This window comes from Gobius niger, assembly GCF_951799975.1.
Source record: "Gobius niger genome assembly, chromosome: 1".
Classification (NCBI taxonomy): domain Eukaryota; kingdom Metazoa; phylum Chordata; class Actinopteri; order Gobiiformes; family Gobiidae; genus Gobius; species Gobius niger.
Window position 1 is genome coordinate 25,914,538 of NC_136852.1, and position 22,600 is coordinate 25,937,137.

Genomic DNA, 22,600 nt, shown 5'->3' on the forward strand with positions numbered 1-22,600 from the left:
TTTCATTTAATAAACAGATGTTTATCTTCTTTTTGCCTTTGAGCTTTCTTTGTTGGTATAAGTTGGTATATTTACAAAAAAAGTGCATATTTTCATGTATATGGCTACAATACAAACAAAATGTGCAAAAGTCTCTCTAGAATTAATACACAAATACTTTTGCAGTTGTCTTTTATATTTTGGTGCTTCTGTTTATGCAGCATAGTTTGTTGAAAATGTTGTTCCACTATAATAGTTGTAAATCACTAAGTTGGTCAAAGATCAAAGACCTGTTTTAGACCAGTCCTATATGACACGATTACACTTATTTAGTGGTTTTTTGTGGATCGGAGTCAGTTTAAGGAATGGAGCACTCCATGGTTTCCTGTGAGTCGCGCAGCAGGTTACAGTTGAAGGGCCAGCTGAAGGAGAGCGTGTCCAGAGCGTGGCTGCACTGCTGCTCCGCCGAGGTGCACACGGAGCGGCACGGCTGGACGACACCCCCTAGCGGACTACACTGGGGCAGAAACATCCCACACAGCAGCCTCCTGAGGGACTCGAAACACGCCAACTCCTTCAGCACCTTGTTGTCCAACAAAAGCAGAAAAAAATAGGCCACAAGATAAAATGAGAAACCCAATAGGCCCGCATGGACCTTTTCTGTTTTTTCCGTTAAAGGAGATAAATCTTGCAGGTCAGTCGGATAAAAGAATGAGACAATTGGGAGGATGAAGCGATGGCAAGAAAATGAGGACATTTACTGTACACAGAACAATATGAAATACAGTAGTCTTTGGGGACTAGGGCCTTTAGAAAGTTGTGAAAGGATTATTGGTTTTGCCACAGTTGAGCAGCGCTTTCCCGCGTTCCAAAATGTGGAGATGCACCATCTTCACATATCCTTCTGTAAAGATAGTCCTGCATGTTTCCCCAACACTGTTTATGTACTGGTCCAGTCTCACCTGATAGTGGTGCAGCACTGAGGCTGCCTCTGCTTGGTCGGCGATGGACAGCCAGATGTTTGGGAACGAGGTGTGGTTGTAACTCAGACCCAGACACATCTCCACGGATACCACTTCACACGAGGAGGCTGGAGGAAAACCATTCACATATATGCTATAATAATTGATCCATAAAATAAAACGTTTTCCTTTTAAAGATGTAAACACGGAGGAGCGTTTTTCTCATGTCAGATCTCGTTCACTTGTTGAAAGGGCGGTCCCTGGAGAGATGTCTGTTTGGGAAATTCGATAAGGCCCTTTGAATGCAACTATAATTGTTCTTTCAACAAACCACACGCAACAAACCTGGCTCATGTTTGATTATGATATCGCCGTAAAGGACAGGTCCCTGGAGGGATTGGATGTACAGTACGTTTGGGAAACGTCGATAAAAGCCCTTCGAGATTGGGTTCAACGATAAGTGCCACAGTATTCAGGCTCTGACTCACTGAAGGGGGGGTAGGTGGAGTTGCCGCAGTGTTCTTCGTCCTCTCCGTTTGAGCAGTCGTTCCAGCCGTCACAAAGCCACTGCGTCTGGACACACTCTCCGGAGGTGCACGCGAACTGCTCCGGCCCACAAGTCCCTGGGATGCAGAGAAATCACTATGCAATCATACTGTCATAAGGAGGTTAAAAATATACTGGTAATTATCAAGGGGTTGGGTGCATAAAAGCCCAGAAACTAAGACCCTAACAACCCTAGAAATGAAAAAGGAGAGAAACTATAACACCCACAACCATAGCATGTCATTTATAATAATGTAGTGAAGAAAATGAGCATTGAACATACTGTCTGACAGGGACACGGCCTGGTACGTTGCATTGAAGCCGCTGTCCGTCAGTCCTTCATCAGCCACGAACACCAGCGTGAGATGAGGCCCAGAGGAGGTGATGTTTGGAGGAAACGAGCTGCCACAGAACCTGGGGAAGACAAACCAGATCACAATGATTTAAAATGTAGCTTCAGAAATTCACTCGGGCCACACAGAGTGAGCTGGGATTGTGAATCAGCTACATTCTTATTTTAGAAATGTTTTACGAGGATGAAAACGCAAACAAGAAAGCCACAAAACAGCGAAAAAAAAATAAACATGTAAAAAAACTCAACAGAAAAGAGACGAAGCACGACAAAAACGTGCTGCCGACGTGACATGTTACAATCAGTTTTGTGGGGCTTAGCTTTCAAATGAGACGTGCACTGGCCTATAGGCTGTTGAGCACCAGTCGGGAAGGATTAGATTTGTGTAATGCCAAACTAGAGAAAATGTGCTTGGTTAAGACGGTCATCAATGGCGACTTGTTCAGAACTTTCCAACTCCAATTTGACAGCTCCCTTTTTTCTTTACCTTTATTCAACCAGGAAGGACCCAACATCCTCGTTCAGTTTGTGAGGTCATACTGAAGTATGTTACACACATGTGAAACATAAAAAAGGACCGAGTAAAAGCGTAACGTACCTCCCAAAGACGCGTGCCCTCGCGTCCTCCCCGTCATGCAACTCCAGGTAATCAAACTCGCACATGTCGTGGGGCTCTAGGCTGAAATTCCTGAAGCTCAGAGTGACGACGTGGCCCTCGTCAACAGAAATCTGCCAAATACACAGCTGCACAAGACGGAGGCATCAGATTAGGACTCAATACTGTTCTCCCTAAACACCTGTTCACACAAACTACTTCAGCTGTGTACTATTGGGTATTTATGGGCAATAGATCAGTACAGAACACAGTGCTTTAGTCATACACGGAGGCAAAGATTATGGACGATTAATGGAAAAATAACAGAGAAATATACCTGTTGGTGAGGATAAGGCAGCGGATGATTAGGACTTGTTATAAAACCATTTGGTCCAGTTCTCTGTCCACCACAATCTGTTTTGAAGAAAAGCACTGTTCAATGTGATGTTATGAGAAGGTCAGGAGTTTAAAACCATGTGTGAACCTAAATGCAAAATGACATTTCATCATGCTAGAACATCAGTTTAACTTTATTACTTATTTGTAGTGCGAATGAATGTGAAACAAAACCCCGTCTACCACTGTGTTTGTGGCTGCAGTTCTCCTCGTCCGTCTGGTCGCTGCAGTGAAGATGTCCATCACAGACGGACACAGGTAGCAGGCAGCGGCCACTGTCACACACAAACTCATCTCTGGAGCAGCTCTCTGTTCAAAGCCGGACCCAAAACAACAGCGGTCATAAAGATGGTGAGGGATGTTAAAACGAGTCCTGTAGGATGCCGCCTAACGGAAACCACTGATCTGTTAAAGTGTGAATCAACTTTTTTTAATCTCAAGAATGTCAATTTAAAAGTGTGATTTTTTTGTTTTGTTCCTACAATAATCCTAACACTGACATTCGACATGTGACTGTGACATGATCCCTTCTGGGTGAGGTGATGGTGGATTTACTGTGCTCAGGTAGAATGGCCTTGTACTGAGCAGTGAAGCCGTTTCCCGAGATGCTGCTGTCCGAGCGGAAAGTCACCCACACTGTGCTGCTGTTGGTGTTTATCGTGGGAGGGGCCACATTTCCACAAAACCTGCAGGAAACAGAAAATGTAGCGTTATATGTGCATGAATAATAATAATTTAAAAAAAAAGGTTTGAAGTAAATGTAAAGGAATTCTAGTGCCTGTAATTTCACAACTTGCAGGGTCACTTTTACAGAAATGTGAGAAAACCTGCAAGGTCAGCTAGATGTGCTTTCCCCCCCCACAAATATCTGAGTTACAATATAATAAAGGAGGACAAAACACATGTTCCAAAATAAAAATCAGGTATAGTGCCTTTAATGTAAATCTGTGGGAAATATTATGCAATTACATTAACACAAAGTCCAGTAGCCTATTTTGTAAACTGGACGAAACACTCTTGTGCTAACGTTGCAAAATCCTATGTGTGTGTTGAACTTGTTTTTGTTGTAATTCCTGGAGGAGTTTGCCACTTTGCACACATGGACTTTAGCTCATAATCTCAAAGAGAATTTGAGCTAATGCTATAATGCTTTTTTCTAAGAATACACTTTTTTTTTTGTAGACTTTTTTACAATAGAAGTATATGCTTAGGCCTAGTATAGGTCATGTAGGCTAATAATGAAAATAATAGGCTACTTTAGGCTTTTCATTGGCAAGTTAGAAAGAGTCAGTGTTAGTAGTAGTGCTATATTTGTGCAGTTTAAACATCTTGATCAATGAACCCAAGAAAGTGACGCTACAAAATGAAAGTAGGCATAGGTAGAGAAATGGTGCCACCTAGCGACCGTATAAAGACACACCACCCACCGCCACTATTTCAACTGTTTCAATTGTTTTAGACTAAATAAAACCCACTGTCTCACCTGGTGACAGTGGACGCGTGCTCGTGCTGCTCCTGCACTTCGAGCCAGTCGAACAGACAGGGGGACGGGCCCTCCACGGACAGCGCAGACACGTGGATCTGCACCAGCGCCGGAGGAGCGGCCCGAATCATCCAAACGCACAGCGTGTTCGGCGGGTACGACCCAGGATGGTTCGGGGAACTGAAACTGCCCTCTGCGTCGGTCAGTACCCCACCACAGCCTGATGGCAAGAAAACAGTGTCATCAGTGGTCATTTTTTTTGGATGGGGTGGGGGGGGGGGGGGTGGGGGGGGGGTTATGAACTATAGGTAATCAAAAGGGTTTAATGTTCTCAGTGACACATTTTAACCATTTCAGATCCTGTGTCTGATTTTCAACAACCTGTCTCAATTATTTATTTTTTTCATCCCCACCTGAACCGAGCACATTTTCAAAAAAGGGACGAAAACGTAACCAAATAGTGACAAAAAAGCGACATAAATATGGCTAAAAAGTGACAAAACGCAACAAAAAGTGACAAAAATGTGGAAAAAATGCCGAACAGGAGAAAATGCGAATCCAATCCAAATCCTGTATCCAATAGTGTATTTTCCCAATCAAAACATATTTTACTGGAGCTTTTGTTTATGGACCCCGGCAATACACTCCCGATATAGTTTGGCCCCCAGGGAAATTTACTTGGAGACCCCTGTTCTAGACTCACCTTGATGCCTACAGCTTTACAGCTCTTCTCAGTCTTTCAAAATGCATCCATTCTGAACATGTGTTTTTTATAACTCAGTTCCTGAATATACTTGAACATATCTCTCACTGGTTCCAGGATGGGAGGGCGTTGTGGACGGTGGCACGGCGGTGGTGTGTGATTGGCTGCTGTGAGCGGGGCCCGTCAGTGATGTGGTTCTGGTGCTGACCAGGTTTGAGGCTGTGGTCAGCGCCTGCTCCTCCACAACCTCTTCCTTGATCTCGTTGATCTCTACAAGAGCAAGGCAGTAGCAAGGTAAGTCTGCGGTCCCTGATGTCAAAAGAATACTGGAGAGTGTTAAATATGATGAAGATGAAGAATGATTTCGCCTAATGGTAACCTTGATGACATTTCTGTGTGGTATTGACTCACGTGTGAGTATGAGAGCCACTGTCAGTCCCAGGACGGCCAGCAGGAGCAGAGCAGCAGCAGTGACCAGCAGCGCCCTCCAGCCACAGCCCAGGCCCTGCACTCTCTTCACACACGCCCCAAACAGGCTCCAGAAGGGGCCTCGGGAGCGAGACGAGAAATGAATAAAGCAGGAAAGAAAATGACTAATATTATTTGTTACATTATCATCACTTCTTCGTTATCATCACTTTTTGACGGCTTTTTTGCTGCTTTTTCCATCTTCATTTACGTCTCTTTTTTTTCTTCATTGTTTTAGATTTGGTTAAAGCCAAACTGGAGGAAATGTGCTCGTAAGGCCTTCCGTGACAGCCTCCTGATTCTGTGAAAAGTTGCCAAATAGAACCACTTCCTGAATCAAAAGGGGAATAAAGACACAAAAAGACTCTCTGGCATCCATCAAAAAAAAGCCCTTTCCATGTTCTTATGAGATAAAGGGAACTGAGAAATGCAAAGTTCACAGCCGTGTCTGCTGTGTTTTTTCTTCCTGATAGGATCACTATGGTTTTAACAGTGTAGTTGAAATGTTTATGTCAATCAGTTGCATTGACATAAGAAAAGGTTTCACACAATACTGACTCCCACATGGGCAATCATTTTGAAGTATCACTCTTATCTCAGTATCTTAAATATTGATTCATTTATTTATTTATTTATTTATTTATTTATTTCAGTCATGTTAGTTACATGTTTTCACATTTCAACAACTATACATGATTTTTTTAAATGATTTTTTTTAGATACATGATTGAAAAGGAGCACGATGAAGACAGCGCTTATGCTAAGTGCCCCTTTCTTCAGATAGAAAAAGGTAGACAAGAAAAAACAAAACATAAATGGTCTGATTCGCAGGTATTATATTTTAAGCCATAAGCTAGAATAAACAATACAGGTACTACTGTTTTTAAAGTTGAAATCTAATATTTACAGTAGTGTGTAAGAGTTGATATTTGTCGATTTGAACTGTTTTTTAAATTGGTGCACTGTGGAGGAGTTCTTTAAATTCAGGGGCAGGGTGTTCCACAGTTTGATGCCCATCCGCTTCTGGGTTGTTCTGGCAAAAGGGAGAGTACAGTGAAGTTTTCTGGATGCATCAGCGTTGAATACAAACATCAATTGTACAGATTGAGGCAATCGAAAAAATCTTGCTTTATACATTATTATCAATGTTTGTAATTTAATGAGATCTTGTAATTTTAATAGTTTTGATTTTATAAACAGTTGATTTGTATGTTCTCTGCTATGCGTTTTATTTATTATTCTTATAGCTTTTTTTTGTATTTTTATCAGCGGTTGAATTGTAGTTTTGTATGTGTTTCCCCAAACTTCTGAGCAATAAAGTAAGTGAGGCAGTATTAAAGTGCAGTATAAGACCCTTTTCAGATTCACGATTTAAAAAATATTTTACTTTGTGAAGAACAGCAATGTTTCTACATAATTTATTTCTAATACTGTGGACATGAGATTTCCAATTTAATTTTTCATCCAGTGTCACACCCAAAAACTTGAGTTCAGATACTCTTTCAATATTTCTTCCATTTAAAGACAGCTGGATATCCACGTTTAATTCACAATTTGAAAACACCATAAATATATAAATATAAATATATGTGCTTCCTTGTCCTAGTTACTCAGTCCTAAAGTAGTTCTATCACCGAATATTCTCTCGCAGCTTTTTTGAATATACCAAACATCATTTATCCGTAGTGAGTGGTGCGTTTGTTTCCGTGTGGTTGGACTCACTGGGTGTGGGTGGTTTGATGGGCTCTGGGGTGGAGGAGGTCGTCCTGAATCCCTCCACTCTCTCCTCTCTCTCCCCCTCCAGTTCGAAGGCCGGGTTACAGAACACATTCTGAAAGGGCACAGCATCCAGGTAAACTCATCAGACAGAGACTGAAGAGGGTTTGTTGGTAAAGTGGTTTGGATCTCTGTCATGTCTGTATTCATTCTATCAACTCTCCTGTTGGTATCAATGCAGTGAGGCGGTATTTTGGAAGCCTTAGTTTTCACTCCTGTGCGTGTCCCGACAGTGAAGGTCACGAGAATCTGACTCACCTTGTAAATATCTGAAGAATCTGAATACACTGCTACTTGGCTCAGGTCAGACATCTCCACTCCTTTGTCACAAGGGCCAGTTTCTTCTTGAGTTAAACGCAAAAGTCCACAAGTATTCTCCAGGAAGGCACAATAACAAAGTAATCCATGGTTGTACAAGCATTGCTACATCTATATGACCAATTTCCATTTATTTGGCGAGAATTACGAGGAAGCAGTCACCAAAAGCTGCAGTATGTTATAAGAAAAGAAACCTGGTGGAGTTTAGCATGAGCATGTCGTTACTGAAGAGTAGTTTGGCCAAAGCCGAGTCAGCTGAGGGGACTGAAGCAGTGGACGGGGAAAGGGTGGTCCCGGTTTAAATCTCACTAATCCCCTAATAATCGACTAAGCTCCGAAAAGTTTGTTTCGCAACCAGTTTTTAAAATGACTTAAAAGGCCAATTCTATGTTTGCAAATGAAAGGGTAAATTAAGAGGGTGAAGTGAATATTATTGCTACTATTATGTTACTTTGAGCAGGAAACCGTCAAACTTAACCTCTTAACCCCCGCCATAACCAAGTGCACTTTCTCCAGTTCAGCTTTCACCAAATCTAAAAGGTTGCACACTGTAGGCCAGAGTAACGCCTCATTTGAAAGCTAAGACCTACAAAACTGATCTAGAAGGATCTTTTTCCTCACACATTGCTTTTTTGTTGTCTTCATCATTTTTTTACGCTTTGCTGTCACTTTTATTTTTGCCTTTTCATCACCTTTTCCTCGCTTTTTTCCATTTTTCATCACTTTTTGGTAAATCATTGTCACTTTTTGGTCACTTTTTGTCACTTTTTTGTCGCTTTTTTGTTGCTTTTTTGTTGCTTTTTTGTTGCTTTTTTGTTGCTTTTTTGTTGCTTTTCTGCTGCTCTTTTATGACTTTTTTGTTGCATGTACGTCGCTATTTTGACACATGTTTTAATAAGCTTTTAGATTTGGTTAAAGTCGAACTGGAGAAAATGTGCTCGGTTCAGGCGGGGTTAAGAAGACATTTCCTCTTTTTATTCCAATAATTTGTCTCACTTCTCATTTTTTTCTAAGAATCCTATTGTTATGTGCATGTCTTTGTTAACACTTATTGCAAAATAATACTTTGAATTAAGTTAAGTTTTTTTGCTCATTGGGTGTTCAGCGAAAATGGAGACATTTCTAGTTAAAATCTTTGATGAGATATTTATTTATTTAAAGACACTACACTACATTTTTGGATTCTACTGTTGCCAGCAATAAAAAAAAAACATGCTTCTAATGAGCGGTTGGACACAGATAATGCTACTTTTGCTGTTCACATTGCTTTCAATACGCTGCTTTGATGCTATAGCAACTATTGTTTGTAGCTTAGTTTAAGCTGCTTCACTCCTCGACAGCCTCATTATGAAAGAAAATGTATCCTAAAGAAGCCTGAATAATGTAGGACTCTGATTGGCGCACTGTGTGTGACTCCCAAATTGCCTAATAATGTATTCACTTCCTTTTTTGGTGCGGATATATTAATCTGTAACCAGTGGTCAAATAAACCAGATGGGCTTTAAAACTGGGGAACAGCTCAGTAACAATAATGTTGATACTGTGGATCATCCTTGTATCAGTTCAGCATGGTAGGATTTTATTACCTTACTTTCCAAAGTGAAACTGCATTTTATATGAATTGCACTTACTTTCCTTTTTTCTAGTTCACAGTGATCCTCCACTGCGAAACTGCTCAACTACGGCCAGTATTCACGGAGGACATGCCACATACTCACAGGTAGTTTAAAAGAAGAAACATTCCACAATATTTCGTGAATATTTAGCCACACGTTTCTATTTAACAGACAAATAATACATCATTTGTATTATGAGAATTAAAGTGCACTTCAGAAAACTGTTGCAGTTACCACAATAACTGCGTTTTAAAGGTGTAAACCACTAAGTTCACGAAAATAGCTGTAAAACGTATGAGTGCTTCTGTTTCTTATGAAGAGAAAGTGAAAGCGTCTCCCTCCTTCACAGGGCGGGCAGGAGGGCAGTGTGCTGACCTACCACTGCAGACCGGGCCAGTATCCGTTCCCCGTGGGCTCCAGGACATGCAGACCCAACGGACAATGGACCACGATGAGACTGTCCAGCGGCCGGCCAGTCACAAGAGCCACGTGTAAAGGTAGACTTTAATCAACAGCATTTGTAAACATCTGCGGTGTTAAGTAGACTGAGATAAAATTAGCTGTTTGGGTTTTACTTTCAAAATCAGTAAATCACCCATAAAGATATTAAAACCCTGAACTCCATCTCAAATGATTACAAATTATTTTTTAACATCATGAATGCAACTGTTTGCATGTCAGCTATTCTTCTCTTTGTACAGGGAAGGGGAAACAAAAATGGTTCAATCGTCATATCAACACTTAAAGTTACTCAGATAGATTACAAAATCTGGACCCTTTTTCCTGCAGATGTGATGTGTCCAGCCCAACTGGAGCTGGGCAATGGTCACTGTTGGCCCAGAGACCAGTGGTTCAGGGTGGGATCAGTTCAGACTTTCACCTGTGATGGAGGGTTCACACTGCACGGCTCAGCCCAGAGGAACTGCACCATCTCTGGGGAGTGGACCGGCACCACCCCTGTCTGCCAGGATCATGGTGATTCGCATGGTGATTCGCATGTTTTCACATTCTCATAATAAGCAGGTCAACATGAGTAAGATACCTTGCCACATTTCAGCACTATATAATGGAAATTATTAAACTCTGCACTTATTTCTCATCCAGCCTATGACTGTGACGACCCCGGGACTCCTCCTGGAGCCCACAAACAGCCCATATTGGGACAGTTCCTGGTTGGAGACCGAGTGACATACAGGTGTCAGAGCGGGCTGGAGCTGCTGGGATCGGCCCGAAGGGAGTGCCTGCAGCACCGGGAGTGGTCCGGCTCTGCACCACGATGCCAAAGTAAAAACATATACAAAAGCTATTTATTTTTACAGTACTGTTCAAAAACAAATCTGTGACTTAAAGCAGTAGTAAGTAGCTCATGCCCCTAGAGGCCATAAGCGCCAATGCGGGTGTCGTAGCAAGTTGCAATTTTTTACTTATTAATTGTCCGTGAGAGTAAATACTACGCTGACAGAAAAGACAAAGGGAGAGAGGGATATTGTACATCCAATTACACAATGGAGATAAAAAAAATTTCACACAAATTTGGCTGTAAATATTGTTTAAGTGGTGCTAGCTTGCAGCTAGCTTCGCCCATTAGCCTGTTAGCTTCTTCTTCGTGATTCTATTAGTGTGTATTGGTGGCAGTGAAGTTGCAATTGTGGTTTTCTGGCCAGAGACACCAGGGGGAGATGAAAGACCCCCCGATCATCCCATTAACACTTGTATCACCAGACTACAAATACGATTTATTAAGGTAAACAAGTTACTTAGTACTGCTTTAACAGATCAGAAGAATTTATCAGGGATTCATGAGTTAAGTTGCAGTTTTACAAAAAAAGTTTTTTTATTTTACAGAATGATAACACTCAGCATTAGTTGTATTCCATACCACCTTGTGAATGCTTGATTTCATCAGATCTCGCTAAGCTAAGCAGGTTTGGTGTGGTTAGTACCCCAAGGGCAGAGGGGGCTACAGGATGTTGTTGGAGGCAAATATCAGAAATTCTAATTAATTAGCGTTCTTAGACATTTGTGGTATTTTTGTGCAAAAGGGGGAATATTGGGAAGCTGTAAGTTAAGTGAGTAGTAATCAAATTAAATGTTTAGTATGTGACAACGAACCCTCCCTAACCATCATGCAAAGGACCTTTTAAAATGGCCAACCAGTGATAACTGATTCATCACTAGTGTCAGCGGTCTCATTTGCAGATCGCCATGTTTTTTATCCACAGGCCCGTATATGTTCGACTCTCCCAGTGCAGTGGCGGAAGCGATGGCTGGATCTCTGGCTGGAGTCATGGATGTGCTGTCTCCAGACGCTATTAAAAAACGTCAAGGCACGAATACAAAAATTCCCATTTGAGTCGTTACGACGATGTAAAAACATTAAACGTTAAAAGTTGGTTCTCTTGCAGCCACTTATCAGCGGGCTTTTGGGGTGTCCAAAGGCAGTCGTCTGAATGTGTTCATCCTCTTGGACACTTCAGGGAGCATCACTGAAGAGGGCTTTAACAAAGCCAGGAATGCCACCATTGCGCTGATCAAGAAGGTCTGTGTAGTGTACTTTTCATTTCCAGGTTAGGGTCTGGATGGACCGTAGCCTCCTGCCTGAGGGGAGAGGGGTGAATAGTCCGTGTACAGGGTGAGAAGGGTCAGCTGTGATCCGACCAACACGTCTTTAAGGGATGTGTTTAACTTTGAGGACAGGTTTCCCCTCTTAAAGGGACTATACGGAGTTTAAAAAAATATTTTCCTCCCTCTACATGTTCCTGCAATGTCCTAATGTGCAGAATGAGCTCAGACCTGTTCACCACAACTGCCTCTAAAATCCAGCACTGTCACTCAAAAAACTTGTTACTTTGGGTCCGAAATGCCGTCATGCACGAGCTTAATATAGAAGGTGCAGTTACACGTATGACCTGAGGTGGCAGTAGTGAGGATAAAATGGCAAACTTGCATCTAGCCCCTTTAACTGAGTGCATTTTCTGCAGTTCAACTTTACCCAAATCTAAAAGGTTACAGCCTATAGGAAATTTGAGAGGTAAGACTTACAAAACTTATCTAAAGTAATATTTTTCCATGTCTTGTCATCGCTTTTTTTTTACCTTTTTCCATCACATTTTTGCCATATATTCATTGCCTTTTGTCACTTTTTTTGTTGCTCTTTTGTTTGGGTGATGCCAAATTGGAGAACATGTGCTCGGTTCGGGTGGGGGTTAAGAGGTTAAACAGCATAACTCACATGATCTCACACTGCTCTATTTCCCCTTTGCAGCTGGAATCATATGAAGTCCAGATCAGGTACCATGTGTTGTCCTTTGCCACTGAAGTCATAGACATCATGGACATCATGTGGGACACCAGTGGAAAAGAAGAGTGGGTCATCAGAAGTCTGAGGGAATTTGACCCAAAACGTAAAGTCCTCTTTTAAATAAACACAAACAGATAAAAAGCATTATGACCAACAGGTGAACTCAGTCATCTGTTAAGATATAAAGAAGATCAAGAGGTTGTTATTGTCAGTTCATTGATATAGAAATAGAAGTTCTCTCAAACCCTTTGTGTGCAGTTTGAAATAATTCAATTAAGCATGAGCCATCGCAGTGTTTTGTGTGAGTGGTGTAGACTGTTTCATATGGGAGCATTATATAAATTAATTTCTTTTGTCTTTAGGTCATGGGGCAAAGACTGGCACTAACCTATATGCAGCGCTGTCCCGTGTCAACGAGCGAATTGCCTTTTTTAAGAAACGTGAAACCCATTTCAACGAGACCCAAAATATTATCGTGATAGAAACTGATGGTAAAGTATTTATTGATAAATAGTTCACACAAATACAAGTTATAAAACGTGTTCTTTCTTTTCAGGTTACTCCAATGTTGGAAATACGTCTTCTCTTGCTATGAAGATGATTAGGTCCACTCTTGGTTATGACTACATGGCCATTGACCACACCCATGAGAGATTGCTAGGTATCACTTTTTTAAAATACTAAACTTGTTTATGTTCATTTTAGTCCTCACCATGATCTAGTCCTGTGGGTCCCAGGACTTACATTATACTGTATGTATGACGCACAGTGACACTTTTGGGCCTGCATTGAAACCACACTAAGTCTACTCAAGAAGTGAATAAGTGAAACCTGTTGAATTAGGCTGCCTATTCTACAATTAATTGGTACATGAGGTATCTGCTGTAACAATTTACACGCCAAGCGGTTTGTTGAAAACATAGACATTTCAAAGTTAAAAAAAAAAAGTGAATGAGATTGAAATGGTTTGATGTCATCTTGGATTTGAAGATGATGATGCAGAGGACAATGTCGCTGGGTTTCTTACCGACTTGTTTTTCAGATGTTTATGTGTTTGGAGTCGGCCTCAAAGTAAAGAAGGATGAGCTGAACTCTTTGGCTTCGAAAAAACGTGACGAGGGGCACCTCTTCATTTTAAAAGACTATAAAGATCTGGGTGAAGTGTTCAACAAAATCATCAGTGCGTAAATACTTATTTTTTTCATGCATTATACAGTATATTGTTTTGATTTAATGAGTAAGAAGCAGTCAAATAATGTTACAATAAGACCTGTAAACATAAGACAAAAGGTTATATACGTTTCCAAAGCTTTGCAAATTTTTTGACAAAGCTCCCGTTTAAGGTGATAAGACGGTGACAATTTGCGGCGTGGCCCAAGAAGTTGACGAGCAAGACGACGCTTACTCTCTTCCCTGGCATGTCACCATTTCAGGGGTAAGAACCAGTTCTGCACTCATTTAATTTGTTGACCTTTATTTCTTTCATTCATGTCCCCTTTTGTAGAAATGGACTAGATCCAAATGCTCGGGATCCATCGTGAGTCCGAACTGGGTTCTGACAGCTGCACATTGCTTTGGCAGGAACGGCTCGGCTACGGTCCCTCAGGAATGGACACTTATATATGGTTGGTGCTACAATATTTAGTATGAGAAAGTTAAGGCAGTTTCCTTTGTAAAGATACCTTAAATGGATATCTAATTTTAAATCGTTCATTGTTAAAAAGGTCTTTCCCATTCTCTTCTGTTGCAAATCTACGGTTTTGTAAAAAAAGAGATTTGCTCTGACTGTACTGTCTATGTAGAATATATATTATTTTTTTTTGTTCTTTTTTTTATAGGTAAAAAGGGGGAAGGTACAGCAACATCCAAACGTGTGATCATGCATCCTGATTATAACGTGGACGCCCTGAAGCACAGAAATGTAAAAGAGTTTTACGACTACGATGTCGCCTTAGTGGAGCTGGACACGCCTATCCCGCTGTCATGGAAAGCCAGGTGGACTATCATTATTTCAACTAGGAGAGACGAATGCAGATGCAGACGAATTGAGTGGGTTGTGTTGCTGCAATGAACAGGATTTGTTAGGGAAAATACTTCTCTGGTAGTAGCTGGAGGGTTCTGTTGCTGCTTTGGACTTGGCAAAACCTGGGTAGAAATTCATACTACTCCATGCAACTGGGAGGCAGAGACCGTAATGTCACTGTGTCCTTGGGCAAGCCAATAGACCTGTCTTGCGTAGTATGAATGTGTGTAAATGTGACTGTGTTTCTTTGATTCCTTGAACGCTTTGAGTGGCCAGTGGAAATGGAAATGTGCTATATAAATGAAGGCCATTTACCATTTGGTGACTTTCACTTGCCCCCTGTGAATTTTCTTATCTGTACCAGCCCCGTGACTTGCTGGTTATTGTCAACAGTGCACTCAGCCTCATGCTCTAATACGTAGTTTCTACAAGACACTGCAGCCTATGACAGATAAAGACAATACTGAAAAGAGGAGCCATTAATGTGTGCGTTTTATATTCCCAAATAGACCCATTTGCCTCCCATGTACTGTCCCAGCCAGTCGAGCAATGAAGAACATAAGCTTGACCTGTGAGCAGCACAGTAAGTAATTCAATTTGAATGGTAAAATTGTGTATAAATAAATATCTTTGCAATAGAAGTAGGCAATTTAAATACATTATAGTTATTGAGATATATGTCTACGTCTAGGGATGAAGTTGATTCCTCAGAATGAGACAAGTGTCTTTTTTGTTCACAAAGAAAAAGAACGAAAAGAAACTCATATTCGCACTGGCGACAAGGTGAGAGCCCACACATGGTGGTTACTTAGATATGCCAGCTTTAGATTGACTAGCCAGCTGACTGGGACTTACAGCCACAGAGGAAAGTACCAGGCTATCCTACTCCATACAGAATAGCCTACATGGAGTAAATTAAGTGGCAAGGTCTTCTCATTGAAAATTGTTGTTGAAAATACTCTTTTGCAGAGGGCAGACTGTGTGGAGGTGGTCAGAGAGACACTGAGTAAAAATGGTAAAAATAATGTGTCACTTGAAGAGTATGTCCCAGAGCGGTTCCTCTGCTCTGGGGGCATTGAGAGCAAGCAGGACGCCAACACCTGCAAAGGTCTGACCCAGCTCAAAACTGGACACTAGTTCAAGAACACACTATTGCAGCATATGAGTGACTAAATACAGTGTGTTTATTTCAGGAGACTCCGGGGGATCTCTGTTCCTTGAGAAGAGAAAGCGCTTTTTTCAGGTTTGTGCGTTTACACAAAGTTGCAAAGTGCAATTTCAAATATTAATTGTCATCGTAGTATTGTTATCTAGGCATACAGTGGATGGGTTATTTATTATAAAGGCACATTAGTCATTAGTCTGAGCAGAAAGAAAGCGTGCTGAAACCATGACTTTTGGAGGCAGGGAAGCAAGAGGCCCGTGAAACCACTGTATACAAAAGTCCTTTACTAACATGGACAACGTCTTCACCAGAGCAGTGAACAAACACCCTATTAGATGAAACAGGTGGGTTAGAAGCTGAAGGGAGTGTACCTGGGATGCTGGGTATCACTGTTGAGCCCTCTGGAGGTGTCGTGGGCTCATCAACGGAACATCAAGGAAGGAGGGCGCCCGCCTGATGACCCCAGTGAAGACACCTCAAGAGGACGCACATCAAAACACCGACCAAGACTGACCAACAGTATTCATCAAATTATGGATTGAAACATCAAGTCCTCGTAGCTCTACTACATTTAGCCGGATGTCACAAATATAAAAAGACAGGTCGGTGAAGTCATGTCAGGTCACATGACGTTGATTAATATTCTGTGCAGAGAAAATAGTTACTTATGTACAAGGACTATACAAAGTTCTTAGTTGAAACTTGTGAAATAATTTTGCAATAAAGAAACGTGATTAACTCTTGACCCTTTTTTTGTGTTTCCAGGTGGGAGTGGTGAGCTGGGGCACTCAAGAGGACAAATTATGTGGCGACTCTTCGTCGAGCGAACGAGACTTCCACATCGATGTCTTCAAAATCACCTCATGGTTGAAAAAATATCTGGAAAAGGACATCCAGTTTGTCGAAGGTGTTAAGTCAGAAGATTAGGTATATATACTGTATGTACAGGTATATACTACAGCAGCAAAACACACACGATGTGACTGTTCTGTATAGAAATAATAAAATAACATTGGTAACCACAGTCTTTTCTGGTTTATATTTATATTGAGTGCAGTAGTTGAAAAACACATGGGACACAGCCATGTTTGAAAACACTTGACAATGTGAAAGCAATCTAGACATGTGTATTATTGATTCACACAAAGCACATAAAACAATGTTAAAAAGACTGGATGAAAATAAGCTGACGGTTCTTCCTGACTCAATATGACTATGACAGGAGGCCACGTGGCAATACAAAACTGAAACCATAGCACATTTTTATCGCTCCAAATTGACTCCCTTTGCAAAGTCTCATCCAACACACAATTTTTGTATTATACGCATACATTTCTTTTTATGTTTTTGGGCCATGGGGTGGTCGGTCCAGGCTGGAAGGTCAGAGAGTTTCTTCTCTGTCTCAGCTCTTATGGGCCACCCCCAGGCCTTGAAGAACCCAGTCAGATCCATCCCCACGGTCTTCGAGAAGGTCACAGCAAACAGGTTCATCTTTCCCTCGTTGTCACGGGGAACATTCTTAATCTTGTGGTAGGCACCAAACACGCTCTTAAAGGGAGACCAGCCGAACTTCTCCTGGAGCTGAAAAACACATGTTAATACAGGGTTACTCATGCCTTTCGATTCAGAGACATCCACTATTCAAACTCAAATATCATATTTGTTGGTTGAGTGAATTGCAGTTACAGTATGTGTGTCTGTAATGAAAAGAATTGGCTGATTCAGATTTGTCTAGGATGTACCCCAACCTAATGCATCTAGTTGATTTGAAGATGAATGAATCAATGTAAATCACAAAAGTTAAAACCCTCGTCAAATACTTCACGTAATACTTCACCTGTAAGTATGTCTCCAATGCCACCCACACATTCCAGTTGCTTAGTCTTCTGCCCTGCTTGATGTATTCCTTAATGCGATTCCTTCGCTTTTCTGGAGTCAAGTTCCGGCTAGCCTGTGTGGGACAAAATGTTTAATCTTTGTCTAGTTTGGTGATAAATTAAACAGTTTTTTCCCTTTTGTTACCTTTTCTCTGGGGAGCTTCAGAACAGTCTCACTCACATATACAGACCACAGGTTGTTTGTGGCTTCAGTGGTGTGAGGGCGAAACTCCCAGCTTGCCCTCTGCTGGTTGTGACCCAGTTCATGGATCGGACCCCACATAGCTTTATATTCTTTTGCCCCAACCATCTCTGGTCCTGAACCATTCTGTCCCATTATGGGGTATCCTGCATGCATCCAGCCTGAGAAAGAGCAGTGTGATGAAAGAACATGGTATAAGAGATAATCCTTTATTGATCTCACAAAGAGTTGTGGCTCTGAGCTTGATCGCTGATAATAAAGACCATCCTAAATCAATAGAAGTTGAGAAAAGTTCAGGTTCTGCTTGTGGACACAGCTAAAGTGAGTATGGAGAAGAATAGCAATCCACTCTAGCAGCTTTTGCCCACATCTTTACGAGAGATTGTATATGATAGTTTCGGCAGTATTGTTGGAAATTATTCCTGTTTAGCTGAGGTTTCCAAAATGGGGGTTGTGGCCCTCTGAGGGACACATTCGGGCTGAATATGTTAGTAGGATAAGGCCAAATAACAGAATTTACTTTGCACATCAACACGGACAAAGCAGATTGCAACTGGAATCAAATTTTACAGTGGGGAGCCTAATGTTGTTGATTTTATGATTTTGAAGTTTGAGCTCTAAAACTTTTCTAAACCCCTGGTGTAGAGCACCAGAGGGTGTAACTACAACAAGTCCAAAATTTATCCCAGAGATATTGGACAATAAAGAGAATAACCTCGCTGACATGGTGTTTGTTCTTGAAGACATATGTCACATATGTCACATATTTCAGACTTTCAGAATGAGACAGATGCGTGGGCCAGTGTAAGGCTTCACTTGATGTTCATGAGCACCTCCTGAGTCTCCCCATCCCTCAGGAAGGCCGAAGCCACCCCCCACATTAAACTAATTTTATCCATTTTCCCTTGTCATCATGAACCAAAGCTTTAGAGCATAGAAGACACAGACAAGTGATAAAGTGTTGAACTCTTTTACCTGCAGAGATTTGCACATCACAGACAATGCGCTCCTTTCTCTCAAACTTCTGTGGGATAGCTGCTAGGTCAGCCACAGCGCTCATAATCCTGTCCCAGAGAGCAGCTAACTCATCGGGACGCTCCAGACTCCTGACCATGCCAGACGGGACAGTCAGTACGATGTTCTCAAACTCCAGCTCTGCCCAGGGAGCGGGGGCTGTGCGCAGACGAGACCAGTCTGACAGAGAGGTCTCTCCTGAGGAAGAATCACTATGAATGAGTTCTACATATCGCTTCCTCCCCCAGGCCATCATGTATTATATTATATTTTTAGAAAGTCCCGTTAAGGTTTATGTTCGACCAACTCACCAGATTTATAATAAGGAGCAGGAACAGCAACTTGAACCACCACCTTAGCTCCAGTCACTTTAGTGTGTGGAGGAGCAATCAGGTAAATGAGGCCTCCCCAAAGGTTGTGCACCTGCATCATCTCTGAAGTGACTGGGAACCTCTTAAAGACACGGGGGGCTCTCAGTAATGTCTCGTGATTCAGTATGTCTGTATGACAGTTGATCTGCACCTGATAATCAGGACAAGAGATAAAACCCACATATGACTCTCTGCACCAGCTTTTCTGTTCTATTTTAGTCTCTACCTGCCATCCTTTGTTGACTAAATCCGCTGGTATGCACATGTAGGTCTTCATCCCAGGGGTCAGATACAAGCCTGTACTGATCCACTGGTGATGACCTGCCAATAAGATACAGATGATAATAATATAACACAACAACATACTGATTCTTAATAGGTCTTTTCCATATGTTCAACAGTCCTGACCTCCTGAGTTGACACTGAAGTTTATTGGCTGGTCTCTAATAGTCTTCAACACTGGGATGTCCTTGAAAAGAAAATGCAGGAGCTCATCCCGATTGGAGCAAACATCATACACTGCGGCTGCTATTCTCAGGATGAAGTGGTCTTTGGCACTCTTTACAGGAGAACTTTTAGACACCTTTGAATATAGAAATATTATTCACTTTAAAATTGTAATCTTGACCTTTATAATCACATTACTGTTACTTTGATTTGTGTACCTGAGGCAGTCCAGTCTTTTTTAGGATGTCTGTGAGGACTCCTAGGATCTGCTGGTAGGAGTAGGAGTTGAAATTCTTCATGGATAGAAAACTTACACAGTCACCTGCCAGTTTTTTAAGCCATTTTTCTTCATGTGGAGTGAGCGCCTTTTCTTCAAGCACACAACTAGCCAAACGGAACAGCAGGTGGCGGAAGTGGTATGTGTCTTTGATAGAGATACTGGTATCTGGTGCCTTGTAACGGCCTCCCCGAATTATTCTTGTAAACAGACTCATTCCCATTGGGTTTAACATTTTGTTTCCTGAAAAACAGCGCACAAAGACAAGGGAGTTAAGACAACAGACAGGGACTGACCCTGTGGTTTCGAAGTCCAAAGTGACAATCTGAATGCCCACCCCAGGACACATCCAACTAGAATTACTGAAGCATCGAAAGTAAATTACAAACAATTTAATGTATGATATTCAACCAAACATTTATTAATGCAGTATGTAGAAATGGCCAAAATAGATTACTTAAATTAAAAATATGCTTCAAGACATACAAGCACCTGAGAAATGAGTTAGACTGTTTACTCCTGGGTGCTGCTGGGCCCAGGCCCAGGCGTGTCCTCCGATCAGCAGACCTCCTCCTTCAGCCACAAATTTCTGTATCTCCTCAATCTTGTCACCCCTGTAGGCGGTGCGCACAAACACACTCAGGCCACTCCTAAAGTCAGTCAGCACACAGTCTAACCCTGATCTTTTCATGGCGTTGAGAGCGTTTTTTGGCTCAACTCCAACGACCCCCTGTCTACTTTGATCCAACCAGTGAAGAACATTATTCCATAACCTGGTCATGCTCTGGAAGAAAACAATGGGAAAAGCTGCTTAGTTTTTCTATTTTGTAGCAGATAAAGTAAGACAAATACAGATTCAATGGCTCCTTTGGGGAATTGACTGCCTCTACACGTTAGGGATATCTGTAAAGCACTTTGTACCTCAACTCTCCAAAAAACGTCATGTCCTGCTACAACAACCCTGCCTTTGCCATAGTATCCTCCGGCAATAAACGGCATCCCGTCTTGAGTGGTGCCGATGGGGAAAGACAGCTGACCATGAACCAGGATTTCAGAAGCGAAAGCTTCTTTCCATTCAAAGTCAGAGACGCCTTGGAGCAAACACTGCAGGTCCTTCTTAAAGTCATACTGGGGTCTGTGGCACAATAAGACAGAGGGTTGAATACAGCAGTGCAGACATGATCAAATGTTCTTCATTATTGCAGTTAAAGTTCCATGTGAATCAGTTGGCCGTAGTACAACCAAGCAAAGAAACACCTATTTTACTGTAAACCTTTGGTGCTAATCTGTGCCTTATGATATAATTCAGGACTTACTTGACAGATCTCCAGGAAGTTGGTATGTCGGGCCAGACTGTTACTCGCTCTTTATCAGCATAGAGATCGCTGAAGTGTATCCCGGCCACTCCGGACACTTTATTTCCCGAGAACTGCAGAAGAGTGTTTTCTCCAGTTTGTGACGACCACTTCAACGCCTGTCCCCCTATGAGCACCCCTCCTCCAGATTTCATAAATGCTACTATATCATCCACATCTTGGTCAATCGAATAGGCATTTGTCAAATACACCCCAACACCCTGGTCACTGCTAAAGCTATCCATTATTTTGACTTGGAAACCGGCTTTACGAAGACTGTCGACCACCTCTTTGTCGGTGTTATTCTGTACTCCCACTGTCACGTTGCCAGATCGATTTCCTTTGAGCCAATTTACGGCATTTATAGTGACATCCGCTGAAGTATACATTTCAGTTTCATGACTGAACACTACTATGCGCCCTGAACCGTACTGAGAGGCAGCCATAAGCACTTGGCCCTGGCTGTTCATCACTAACGGGAAAGAATGGTCTCCACTTAAAAGTAGCTGACAGGGGACTGAAGAGTACTCAAAATTGGCCTCCTGAATGCCTCTCATGATGGAGGCATATTCCTGCTGGGGTTTAGAGGCAGACATGATGGACGGGCAGGATGATGTTGTTTAGATGAGAATCAGAGCCGTTAGTCCTGCACAAAAACAAACATTTCACCACACACGTACGCACACACACACACACACACACACACACACACACACACACGCGCACACACACACACACACACACACACACACACACACACACACAACGTTTTAGGAGAACTTGAAAATAGATCTAAACTTAACATCATAACTGGACTGTCATAAAACAAGTCTCAGCCTTTAAAGGGATATTTCAAGATTTTTGACAAAGGGCCTCAGTTCTTAGTTATCCAGAGTGTTGCTGATTTCTGGAGATATTTTTTTTTGTAATTCATGCAGTCCTTATATTTGAAGAGTTACGTGGCACTAGGCTAATGCAAGGCTACACTCTGGATAACTAGGAAATGAGGCCCCATGTCAAAAATCCTGAAATATCCCGTTAATGCAGGATGAAAAGACACATGGTATCTATGAAAAGACACTTGGTGTCTATACACTTCAAAAATGTTTGATTCCCATTACTTGCACACCGCATACTTTACCAACAAAAGGTAAAGCAAGTCAAGTTAAAGAAATGTATGTAATAGCAAATGTGAGAAAACAAAGTTAGAACAATTTAGTGTCTAGTTTATTTTTATTGTAAATTTGGCCACTGTTTTAATTCGATCTTGTATTTGTTAATCAAGTACTGTGCATATTATAATCATACTACACTGTAACGAGAGCAACAACATGAAAAACCTTAATACTGTTACTTACGGCAGCACCTTTGAAT

The 22,600-nt window shown here is 41.7% G+C and overlaps 3 protein-coding genes across 3 annotated transcripts; 1 reads left to right on the forward strand and 2 right to left on the reverse strand.

The window, feature by feature from the left end:
• Nucleotides 1-274: 274 nt before the first annotated feature.
• On the reverse strand, nucleotides 275-7,617 carry mfrp (membrane frizzled-related protein). The gene is made up of 13 exons (XM_079559524.1): nucleotides 7,519-7,617; nucleotides 7,207-7,315; nucleotides 5,428-5,565; nucleotides 5,125-5,286; nucleotides 4,314-4,533; nucleotides 3,386-3,516; nucleotides 3,014-3,139; nucleotides 2,772-2,848; nucleotides 2,438-2,583; nucleotides 1,771-1,901; nucleotides 1,430-1,564; nucleotides 942-1,069; nucleotides 275-562 (listed from the first exon to the last, which is right to left on the reverse strand). Exons 1-13 carry the CDS (start codon nucleotides 7,570-7,572, stop codon nucleotides 338-340), a joined length of 1,782 nt encoding a protein of 593 aa, XP_079415650.1. The 5' UTR covers nucleotides 7,573-7,617; the 3' UTR covers nucleotides 275-337.
• A 1,492-nt stretch (nucleotides 7,618-9,109) lies between these two features.
• LOC306965323 (complement factor B) lies at nucleotides 9,110-16,698 on the forward strand (the record flags this gene model as incomplete). Its single annotated transcript, XM_079559655.1, has 19 exons — nucleotides 9,110-9,149; nucleotides 9,225-9,298; nucleotides 9,544-9,691; nucleotides 9,984-10,169; nucleotides 10,299-10,478; nucleotides 11,417-11,521; nucleotides 11,600-11,733; nucleotides 12,460-12,598; nucleotides 12,858-12,986; nucleotides 13,052-13,156; nucleotides 13,538-13,675; nucleotides 13,839-13,930; nucleotides 14,000-14,120; nucleotides 14,334-14,490; nucleotides 15,028-15,101; nucleotides 15,210-15,301; nucleotides 15,488-15,626; nucleotides 15,712-15,761; nucleotides 16,449-16,698. 19 exons carry the CDS (start codon nucleotides 9,110-9,112, stop codon nucleotides 16,608-16,610), a joined length of 2,265 nt encoding a protein of 754 aa, XP_079415781.1. The 3' UTR covers nucleotides 16,611-16,698.
• Nucleotides 16,699-16,795: 97 nt separating this feature from the next.
• Nucleotides 16,796-21,845, reverse strand: LOC306962507 (TRPM8 channel-associated factor homolog). The gene is made up of 11 exons (XM_079555657.1): nucleotides 21,188-21,845; nucleotides 20,793-21,006; nucleotides 20,364-20,655; nucleotides 19,813-20,114; nucleotides 19,556-19,730; nucleotides 19,374-19,468; nucleotides 19,088-19,298; nucleotides 18,738-18,974; nucleotides 17,706-17,923; nucleotides 17,521-17,634; nucleotides 16,796-17,264 (listed from the first exon to the last, which is right to left on the reverse strand). The coding sequence occupies exons 1-11, from the start codon at nucleotides 21,820-21,822 to the stop codon at nucleotides 16,980-16,982; spliced, it is 2,778 nt and encodes a 925-aa protein (XP_079411783.1). The 5' UTR covers nucleotides 21,823-21,845; the 3' UTR covers nucleotides 16,796-16,979.
• Between the last annotated feature and the right edge of the window lie 755 nt (nucleotides 21,846-22,600).

What these genes read in the sequence shown, in the direction of transcription:
- mfrp (XM_079559524.1), bottom strand. Translation starts at nt 7,572, where the DNA reads ATGTCTGACCTGAGCCAAGTAGCAGTGTATTCAGATTCTTCAGATATT. An exon ending in AGTGGCTCTCATACTCACAC is followed by an intron (nt 5,287 to 5,427) that starts GTGAGTCAATAC and finishes TTGCTCTTGTAG; the next exon opens with AGATCAACGAGATCAAGGAA. An exon ending in AGGGCACGCGTCTTTGGGAG is followed by an intron (nt 1,902 to 2,437) that starts GTACGTTACGCT and finishes TGTCTTCCCCAG; the next exon opens with GTTCTGTGGCAGCTCGTTTC.
- LOC306962507 (XM_079555657.1), bottom strand. Translation starts at nt 21,822, where the DNA reads ATGTCTGCCTCTAAACCCCAGCAGGAATATGCCTCCATCATGAGAGGC. An exon ending in TAGTCAACAAAGGATGGCAG is followed by an intron (nt 19,299 to 19,373) that starts GTAGAGACTAAA and finishes CCTGATTATCAG; the next exon opens with GTGCAGATCAACTGTCATAC. An exon ending in TGAAGCTCCCCAGAGAAAAG is followed by an intron (nt 17,635 to 17,705) that starts GTAACAAAAGGG and finishes TGTCCCACACAG; the next exon opens with GCTAGCCGGAACTTGACTCC.